Source organism: Anarrhichthys ocellatus, unplaced genomic scaffold, assembly GCF_004355925.1.
Source record: "Anarrhichthys ocellatus isolate YVR2014 unplaced genomic scaffold, GSC_Weel_1.0 scaffold3, whole genome shotgun sequence".
Classification (NCBI taxonomy): Eukaryota; Metazoa; Chordata; class Actinopteri; order Perciformes; family Anarhichadidae; genus Anarrhichthys; species Anarrhichthys ocellatus.
In genome coordinates, this window is record NW_022280033.1 from 5383596 (window position 1) to 5394302 (window position 10707).

The 10707-nt window shown below is 39.6% G+C and overlaps 2 protein-coding genes across 2 annotated transcripts in view; both read left to right on the forward strand.

Moving 5' to 3' along the window:
* Positions 1-6132, forward strand: part of ifngr1l (interferon gamma receptor 1-like) — an 11126-nt gene extending 4994 nt beyond the window's left edge. Inside the window, exons 2-7 of the mRNA XM_031838596.1 lie at positions 756-882; positions 1321-1505; positions 2599-2777; positions 3064-3226; positions 3661-3779; positions 3927-6132. Coding sequence (XP_031694456.1) covers positions 756-882; positions 1321-1505; positions 2599-2777; positions 3064-3226; positions 3661-3779; positions 3927-4286 — 1133 coding nt within the window. The 3' untranslated portion in view covers positions 4287-6132. The remainder of the gene's footprint in view (positions 1-755; positions 883-1320; positions 1506-2598; positions 2778-3063; positions 3227-3660; positions 3780-3926) is intronic.
* Positions 6133-6241: 109 nt separating this feature from the next.
* Positions 6242-10707, forward strand: part of il22ra2 (interleukin 22 receptor, alpha 2) — a 7400-nt gene continuing 2934 nt past the window's right edge. The window contains exons 1-2 of the mRNA XM_031838605.1: positions 6242-9093; positions 10364-10484. Coding sequence (XP_031694465.1) covers positions 9030-9093; positions 10364-10484 — 185 coding nt within the window. The 5' untranslated portion in view covers positions 6242-9029. The remainder of the gene's footprint in view (positions 9094-10363; positions 10485-10707) is intronic.

Sequence of the window (10707 nt, forward strand, 5' to 3'; positions counted from 1 at the left end):
TGTGTGTGTGTGTGTGTGTGTGTGTGTGTGTGTGTGTGTGTGTGTGTTTTTAACAGTAATTGTGCAATGCTACGAGGCATGGCTGCTTCCTGTAACATGAGGTACATCGTCAGGCTTGTGTAAACATGCACGGGATAAAAATACAACTTGTTTCCGGAGCTGATCAGCACTGCTATTGAAATCATTTGGTCTTCTTGTAAGATGCTGAATTGACATTAAACTGTAAGTCACGGCCCTGAAGTGAAGGCCAGTTAACAAGCGGGTACTACAAGGGAAAACACTCTGTCTTCTTTGTACGTACTCTGCTATTTTATGTACTCTGCTATTTTAAATTTGAGGAAGTATGTACGTGCTGTTGGGGGGGTTGGGGGGGGGGGTGAACATAGACCCATAAAAGAGGTTTGCCAGGATTGTATCGTAGCAGTTTGCATGCAGCGCCCTCTAGTGGGAAGTTTTAAGCAATACAAAGCCTCACTGAATTTGACAGACCAATGGAGAAGAAGGGTAGTAGCAGGGTTAAGCTGAGAGTCTGTAAGGGACTTTAATGTTAATAAAAGTGTTTCTGTAAAGAGGGGGATTCTCTGTTTCCACTCATTTAAAGTTTAGAGTTCAGCAAGGGAGCTCCACCTACGGCATAACAATTATGTTTGATATTAATTTCCTTGTCTTGTTTTGTTGTTTTGAAGACGTCCAGTGTGAAATCTGAATGCCTTGTGATGTCTGCAGTCTGACGTTTCGTGTCCCTGTTTCCACAGTGGAGCCGCCGACCAACGTGACCCTGGACTGCCACAATATGAACAACGTTCTGAGGTGGAGTTACAAGCAGCTCTCACCAGGGCTACGATTCAAAATCAGTATTGGATCAACAGAAGCCAACAAAGGGTTAGTGTGTTTTCCTTTGTGCACATAACCTAATAAAAGTCAGTTTGCCTGTTAGAACTAAGACTTGTTGAATGAGCCCTGTTGCACCACCATGTTGCTACGGTGGCCCAGAAAGGACAAATCAAACACCGTAGCTATCGGATATCACTAAATTCTACACACTTGTCCTTAATTAAATGAAAGATATCCTTACAGTATAGCTTATCACAAGTTTGATTATGTTCATGTAAAAAATATTTACTTTTAGCAACCAACAATTAACATTGTGTTATTGAGCATTTATTGACTGTTTACATGCATGTAAAGCAGGCTGATAACTATTTTAAACGTGTTTAAAACTTCTTAAGACATTATGTTATGATTATAGTAAGTTATTTCAGTTATTTGCTCATTATTTTCTCTTGACAATGTCACACTTGTTTTATTTTGTTTCCCCAGTTATCCTCAGGAGATTTGGGTGAAGCCGCCAGCTCCACTACAATTAGACGTGTCCTCTCTCTCTGATCCAAAAACTGATTACCTTCTTGACGTGACTGCCGTGATTGGACAGAATGAGTCAGATGTTGCTCCTTCTGAAGGAATCGATTTCAGCTATTTCATGGACTCTCCAGCAACGAAGATATGTGAGTATTGGTGTCACTGAGCTCACCATGAATATTTAACTTTTTAGAACGATGAACCTGAATTAGTGAGTTCACACACTAATGCGTCTCCTGAAAACAGAAATTAGCCGGGTGTAGAAAAATATGGTAAAAATTCCTGACAACAATACCGGTTACATTTGGAGTCAATAACAAGACTAAACATGAATTTGTGTACCAAATTTCAGGCAATCCATCCAATAGCTTCTGAGACATGTCACTCACAACCACAAATGTTAACCTCATGGTGTCGCTGGAGGAAAAATCATTTGATCACTAAAGTCATTCATCATCTGGGACGAGTTACTGACATAGTAGTAAAGCATTTTATGGATTAATAACAACTTGTGATCTGTGAATCTATGAATACATTGACTTAATTACCAAGTAATTAATTATTTGACATTTAAAATAAAGAGGAGCTATAAAAGTAATTCAGATTAAAACAGGATATACAAAAAATAAAACAGTCAGTTAAGTACATCATTTAAAGATACATTAATTAATTAATAAAAAAATAATGAAATTAAAAAGGTATTGCAGTTTAAAAACGGTAATAAAAAACTGGATCCACAAATTGAATAAACAAATGCAGCTTCTAACTTCCCTTCCCATTCTCAGGTGCGTTTCCCTGCTTTACGTGACCGGCCTGCTATTGGTCACCTAGCTTCTCCTTTTAGCCTCTGCATTTAGCCATTCCGTGACGCTTTGGGCCTCGTGATGGTAAAACAAGATAACGCTCTTGTAAATTAGCCACATGGGATGTAACGGGCTTTCTGATTGGCTGTCACCTGGCATGTCATACACAGACTGACACTGATGTGTGAAGGAGAAGGTGGTGGAGGAATGGATGCACTCCTTGGTACCGCCACAGTTAGAACCTCAACACGGTTGAATACGGTAAAGCGTGTAGGAACCATCGGGGACTTCATGGTGCATTCAGGTGCACCACGTAAACTCTGAAATGTATACTTGAATGACCACGAAGGTTGTAAAAAAGGAAATGTTCTCCTTCTTTTTTTTTTCTTGTTGACTTTAAATTGAGATTACGATTAAGCCATTTTCTTGTTTCCAGGTAATGTGGACTTCCCATCAGTTAACGTCACCTCCCAACACGAGGGCACTGTCCTGTTCCGCTTCACACATCCCTCGCTGGTGTACCTCCAAAAGTTGCCAAGCAGTCTAACTACAAAAACAAGGAGGAAGAAAAGCCATCTCTCTGTATTTTATTACGATGTTGTGATCATCAACCAGGTGAGACTGCACAAACATCTTCTACACCTTCTAAAGTTTGGCATGACATTGATGAGACATGAGAAAATGAGCTGAAGACCTGTCCGTTTCCTCATGTAATGGTTACTGATCAAACAATGATAGTTGGTTTAGCAGGGCAAGAAGCACAAAATACGTCTGTTGACGTAGTTTAATTTTTTTATTGGTAGTTGTACAACTGCTTACAATCATAGGTACAAATGACTTCTCTATATCACTCTGTGGTCTGTGGTTTTCTTGAAAAGGTCTCTGTTTGTTGTTTGTGCAGACGGAGCACGCGTTTTCCTGTGAGACGAGTGTGTGTGAGGAGCATATTTCAGTGGATGCTGCACAGACGAAGCACTGTCTGAAGATGAGCGGAGAGCTGGAGAAGATATCAGTTCAAGCCACACAAGAGTACTGCCTCCTGCCACCAGAAGAAACACCAAGCTGTTGAGTAACATTTTATGCCTCCAGCGGAAGCATCGTTTTCTCTGATTGTCTCTGTCGTACGTACGTACGTACGTACATACGGACCACACGTCCGTTTGTATGTCAGTCTGGTGCGATATCTGAGAAATGCCTGGTTTGAAATTTGGCACAAACGTCCACCTGGACTTGAGGAAGAACTGATCAGACTTTTGTGGACACAAAACAAGTTTTAGGCCATAACTGAAGAATTGATGTGCTAATAATAGCCTCGTCATTGGTCGGTTTAACTCGCAGTCCTTTAACACACTTGTTCATGCTTTTATCTTGCTAAAGTAACAAAGCCCCCCTTGATTACACCACTGTGAGTCAGAGCTACCACTGGTCTCTCTTGCTAGACTGTGTGTGTTTGTGGCTTAGAGTCCTTCTGTTAACATTTTACATCTGTTTCATCTAGATCACATCCCCCTCATCATCGCTGGCAGCGTGTTGGCAGCCTTACTTGTGTTTGGTTTTGTCTTCTACATGGTGTACCAAAAACAGACCACGCCGACTACTTCTTTACCAACGTCTGTGGTATGTTCATCCTCCCAACTCTGGTTTTATTTGATCATTTAAATGGAAATTATTCGGTTTGAATATGCTAAGAGAATTTAAACCTGCTGAAGGAACAGGTTTTAAAATTTCAACCCATATCTAACAATTCCTCTTTGTGTCTCAAAGACGTTCCCGACTAAACTGATCCAGGTGATCTCGGAAGCGGTTCACGAGACGTTCTTTGTGCCAGAAGTGGGGCCTACCTCACCCACACCTCTACTTTCAGCAGAGGAGGAAGAACTTACAACTTGTGTTCCCCCCTCTACTGAGCCCGAGCTCCGTCTGCCGCTCGGGATGTTAACCGAGGATGAAGGTGTGTCTGATGACGTGGGGGTAGGGACTAATAAGGAACCTGGGTACATGGCAGGCAACGACCTGGAAGAAGATGAGGCGCTATACCCCAGTGAGGTCCCCACTGGTTACGAGAAACGCCCGGTGTTTGATACGTTGGCACCAGATGAAGTGACGGAGGGTTACCGTGGCTGAAGGTGGAACCTCTGAACATTGTGGCTCATTGAACGTTTGACAGTAGGTCAAATATGACTGAACAGCGACTTGCAGTCTTGATTATAAATCTCTGGTGGTTTGGTTTGTGTCGTTTCCTTGACAAATTGTCTCAATGCCAGCTTAAAGCAGAATAAGAGACATCCCTCTTGTGAGGGCAGCTTCACATCAGTTACATTTTTCTTTCTATTTACAGGAATCTTTCAAAGCAGCACAACAAAGCAGCCTTTGTGAAATATGTTCCTGAAAAGCAATCGCAACTACAGTTGCATCAGTCGGATGTCCTTGACGTTGTAAAATAAGTGCCAAATCAGATCAGTCAGCAGCATGTTAGCAGCATAATGATAGATAGTGATGTTGTCCATTTATTATGTTTTTAATTTCTGATAATTGTGTTTCATCCTTTGCAGCCTGTGCTCAATTCCGCTGCCGCGACAAACAGATCATCCCTAACACTGCTAGTAGCCGAGAAATCGCTTTTATATTATCGTGATTGATTAAGTCAGCTTTATCACTCACAGAATCCCACACGACGACTCAAAGGGACTTAACTGTCCTGCATCTCCTGTAAGCCGTACTGAAATACTAACCAGTGATAACATTTACATACTGTTTCATAAACATCTGTTAATCATGCATTATCATCTATTTGCCTGTGATGCATGCACACAAGCATGACTATACAATACTGTAATCTCTGTGGAATACTGAGAATTTCATTTTTGCTTATTTGCACTAGTGCGTTTTCTACATGAGTCGAATCCTTTTGTTTTGTCGTTAGGCTGGTAGCACCTTAAAGTTGCAGTGAACCGGACGTTCTTTAACTTCTATAATGTGACCTTTTTCTTAGTAAAATGTAATATTTGGTCTGGGTGTCGTTGACAGTGAGTGTGGCTTAACAAATACAGAGCTTCCTATTTACGCGTCCTTTTCCTGCTGGTAGATCAGGAGGAGGAGAACGAGGGAGAAATGAATCAATTCTTCAATCACTTAATGCCAAACACGTTTCCTCCTGTATGGTATCGCTCTGCGGAAGGTTGGGGGGGGGGGGGGATAAAAATCACGCTGGGGGACAACGGGATGGAAAATGTATTTTACGTGTCACTCAGCCTTTAAATCCATTGAAGCAGTTTGAGGACTGCAAATACGTTGCTCATGAGCTGCGATCTTGCACCAGTGAAGTGATGTTTACATTACACAATCTGTTAGACTTTGTGTTGTGCCTTGTGTCCGTGCTTCATAGTCAGTTTTTGAGTCACTTCATGTTTTGTATGTAACTTTTTTTTGTTTTCAGTAACTTAAAACATACAGATGTTAAGTTAAAGGGTCGATCTGTTTATACTCACTGCTGAATACAGAGTCTGGCAGGAAGTAAACCCACGACACATTTTAAGTGATACTGACAATGAAAAGGGGAATTGGTTCTTTTATTTGTACATTTTTCGGTCCACCAATTTCAAATTGGAAAGGACTGATTTAATTTCCATCCGTAGTGATTGTCTGAGCGTGGTGATGTTTGAATGTGTTGATGGATTTGGATACCTAGCTGTTTATTATCCCTTCTCAGTATCTATATGATCTCTCTGCATCTGTCCACATAATGTTTCCCTTTGTGTCTGCAAACTACTGTTTGTCTTCTGTCATTTTTGTAGCGTTACATATTTTCAGTAAAAAATAAGATAAAGGTATTTCGCAGCCCTTTTCTGTTTGTATCTCTAAATTGAGGGATTTTGAATGTATCTGATAAACTGAAGCATCAAGTGTTCCTTTATGTGTTGAGAACGTTCTCCTACATCTAAAGCAAAATAAAGTCGTTTTTATTTTTAAAGCATATTTAAAAACCCTCTTGGATCAGCTGATAAATGTATTGTCACAAACCTGAAAACTATGTTTCTAAGCTCATAAAAAGTTGACTTTTTAGAGATGGATGGTTCTAGGAGGACCATGACGCTACAAACATGATGATCTTATAGAATATGATATATTGCTGTAGATTAAACTACCCAACAGTATACAAAGGAGTTAAAATGATCCCCACCGTAAACATGTACAGCAATCAAATGCAACATTCACTTTAATGCAGCAGCAATATGAATCCAGTGTCATATAGTGAATCACTGACAGGAACCATTAGGCTGCATAATACATACATTTGCTTTAAAGTAAATCCAGCTGATAATACTTTTACGGAAATAAGGTTTTAATTGGATGACTTCTACAGTGTGGCGTTAATACTTTTACTCTGAATACTTCTTCCACAGCTGGTGTTTTACATCTATGTCTTCAATCTGATGTTGTCATCACCAGATTCCTGTCTGTGAAATGCCCTTCAGGAAGGGAAGTTGGTATTTCAGTTCAGTGAATCAGCCGAATTGCAGCTTGAGTTACTACTGTCACTATGTAAATCACTCCATCAGATGCTGTCACGTTACTATGTAAAGGAAGAAGCACACATGTCACGATGGCGTGTCATGACATTTGGGCAACCACGTTGTTCCTTCTTCTGAAACCAGTCATTTGAGTGACAAGGAAGACCTCTTTTGTGTGTGTTTGCATAGATGTCTGTCCGGGATGTTTCCTTCCTCTTTGCTGCCTGTGTGTGTGGGAGTAGGGAGACCTATTTTGTTTCCAGTAACAGACTTCACTATTAGGTGTGTATCCTCAAATCGTTCTTGGTATCTGGTTTGCAGATTTGTTTTGCAGGGTTTCTGGTAATCTACAGTAGTTAAACCATATTTAACTGCTGTGAAACGCCCATGGAGCAACTTGTGTGTTGCTCAAGGACACTTTGACATGTGGACAGTAGGAGATGGGGATAGGCAACCTTGTGGTTAAAGGACGACCGGCTCTACCACTAAGCCACAGCCGCCCCAGCTTTGTCCGATATACTCCCACAGCCCTGTCAGATCAAGTACAACACCATCAACACCGCTCCTCATGTTCAACATGTGTTCACCTGAACTGAATTCAACCTGGATGTGATTTCACATAATACTTTTACAAAGGTTCATACTGTTAAAATACGTTTTTTTCACAGTTGAACTTTAATGTTTAGGTCAGTTTGGCTGTTACTTTTATGTATTCCAGCTTCACTGTTCATGTGTACAACCAACATTTAGATTCATGTATCCATTACTCCAGCTATCAATGTGACCACTTTTAGCTGTTTAGAGTTCTCAGCTCACTGGGTAAGTTTTCACGCACACTCTATTTTTTGTTGAGACTATGTTTTGGCATTTTTGCCTTTATTCTGAAAGTCAGTGAGAGAAAGGTGTATAATGTGCAACAAAGGTCCCCTGGGCCGGGAGTTGAACCATTGAGTGCTGGTTCACCCTGTTATTACAGGTCCACTCAATATGTGGAAACATTTCTTATTCCAATACTAATTACTATGTTTTAAAGATTAGTATGTACCCTATATCTACACATGTGCCCCGGGCTGGGAATCATTAATCACAGTGTGGTGCGGATCCTTTGGGTGATTAAAAGTCACCTAAACTGCGTTAATGCTGTGGGACCAGGATGTACAAGTTTTACTAACATGGTATAAAAGTGCTACAAAGTTACACTGAATTAACATGACAGATAAGAATATAACTAAATCTGTTAAAAGTTAAAAAATGTGATTAAAAACAAATGTACACTTGATCAAGTTCAGTCCAACTGTAATGAGAAAATCTGAATTTGAATTTGCAGTCATGATGTATTTTAAGGTTTTGCAGAACAATGATTATATAATCACATCCGCTTCCGTAGATATTTATAAACCCATTAACAATATAGTTAATAATTAACACGAAGTGGAACCATAAAGTGTGAGGGAAAAAAGTAGATAAGATGTCACTCTTCCTTTCTCTCCCTCTCTCTGTTGTCACTGAGCGTCATTACGCAACACATTTCCAGTAAACTGTTGGTTTCCAGTCAAATGTTTGGGCAGTTGATGGTTATCGTTCAACTAACAAATACTTGTAACTGTGTCAACCTGAAGCAGAACAGTGTGGCATTCCTTCTGACCTTCAGAGAACAAACAAACACGACTGTTACGAGAAATACGTCCTCACAGAACTCACAGAGCTTCATTTGAAGAATGTATTAATGGGCTCTGTTTCATGAAATAATAAAACAAATTATGGCTGAATTACATTTAGCTGCTTTATTTTCAGGGTCCGGGTATTGTGCAGGCTGGCTCACTGTTTGTGTGTATTATAAGAAGTCAAAATGTTTGCTGTGAAAAAGGACTATTGGAGAACATGCATGCCGTCTTTTACATTATTTAAAATGTGAATTTGAGAAGAAATGTCAGTCAAATCCAAAGTATGAGGAGGCATATTTAGCTCTGAGGTGTAATATCAGCAAAGCAGTACAGCTTTGTGTCTTTTGTGTCCAAAAATTCTGGCAAATTAGGCAAAGATTTCTCATTCGCACATGACAGAAATGTATGAGATGTATGCATGAAGAGAAAAATGCATATTTTATTTGAACAGGATTTCAAGTGGGCTTGTTTTGTTACTAGTTTTGCTGATACATAGTTCAAATTGTATTGTAAGTGGTGGTGGTGGTCAGCTTTCAGAGGGGGAATGACAGAACGTGGTCGTGTCAGAAATGCCATATATAGTCCATGCATAATTGAATTTAAAAACAGGAAGTTGATGGCATGTTAAAGGCGGCCGTGTCGCCTGCAGCATCAGTCCAGTGCGTCTTTCGTCCTCAAACTGCCTCAACGCCATGACTGATCTGCTGCTCAGAGCCGTGCTGCTGGGGAACCTGGGCGTCTGTGTCACAGCTCAAGGTAACCGCCGATACATGTTTTATGACATATGGATTGTTCTTGTCTGACTGATTTGATTTCAACGTCACACAGATTTCTTTCTCAGAAGTTGTTCATGTTTTTAAAATCACTTTAAAAGCGCTCAGCTGAGAGGACCTTCACATATTTAAAGATCACGAAATCAAGGAGTGTAACTTTCAATGTATTGGTCTTTAATATAACAGACCAACTACTAACATAACTCACGAATACACTCTTATAAGATATAATAAGGCAACAGAACAATGTGAGAAACAACAGAACAGGACTTGATTTACACTGAAGTAAGGGAATCACAAATGATGTTACATATTGTGAGGGTTTAGTACAACAAACAGTTCTTTAACTCTAAATCTCTCTAAGACGTCAGTAAGAATTAGAAAAAACTTCAGTAATTATCAATCGCCAACAAGACAAGAACAAAGAAACAGAAACATAGAACTTTGACTGACATTAAGGCTGGTTCAGGAGAGTAACTCGAGTGTGTCATGAGCTCTGAGATTTCAAGGTACAATTTTACGTGTCAAGTTTGAAAAACAAGCCGCTGTGTTGTCAGGAACAATGGCACACGTTGAGGAGGCTGCAGTGTGAAAGTCTTTGTGGGGAGAAACAAAGTACTGCTTCTGACCAGACAGATGACTGAATTCTTGAAAAACATTTGCAAGGAAAATTATTTTCATTCTCCTTTTCTTGTCTTTGAAAGTTCCCTGATCCAAAAACTATAATGTACAATAGAAACTGCAGTATTTGAATGTGGACACAACCCTTTTATTCTTCCTTGATTTAATCAGCTTTGATTTATCTAACTATAGTTGTAACCCTAACCCTAGCCTTAAGACAAACCACCATGACCACAGATAGTTTTTGCTAAAAGGTGATCGACATCTTTCTAATACGAATCTTTCAAGAATCACAACAAGACTCAGGAAATCTCTTCCGTCCCACCAAACATTTCATTTTAAATATAATTTCAGAGCCCATATAGAAGCTATTTGGAATGGATGCACCTTCTTTAGTTTGTACAGTTGGAGTACTGGCTGTCATGCCCCCCCCCCCCATTTTTACTACTACTCCTATACTACTACTACTCCTATTAATGATAGTAATTCCAAATCCTATTTTCATATTTTTTATGTTTTATCGTCCTGTTTATAAATCATTTTTTGTTGTTTACTTAAGAGCTGCTGTCTAATAACCTCAGTTGATGCTTCTATCTCCTCATAAACCATCATGTCATCAATTACTTCCTCAGTTCCAGTGACGCTCGCTCCACCCACCCAGGTGAGGTTTGACTCCGTGGACTATAAAAACATTGTGCACTGGAGTCCACCTGCCAACGGAAGCTCACTGCAGTTCTACGTCCAGTGGAAGATGTGAGCCATGACACACACACACACACACACACACACACACACACACAGCAGATCTACATTTAACACTGCAAACATTCAGTGTTTCTTTCATTTTTCATTCCAAATATAGTTACTTTGCTAATTCATATATATATATACATATATACATGTATATATATATATATATATATATACATATATACATATATACAGTATATATATATATATACAGTATATATATATA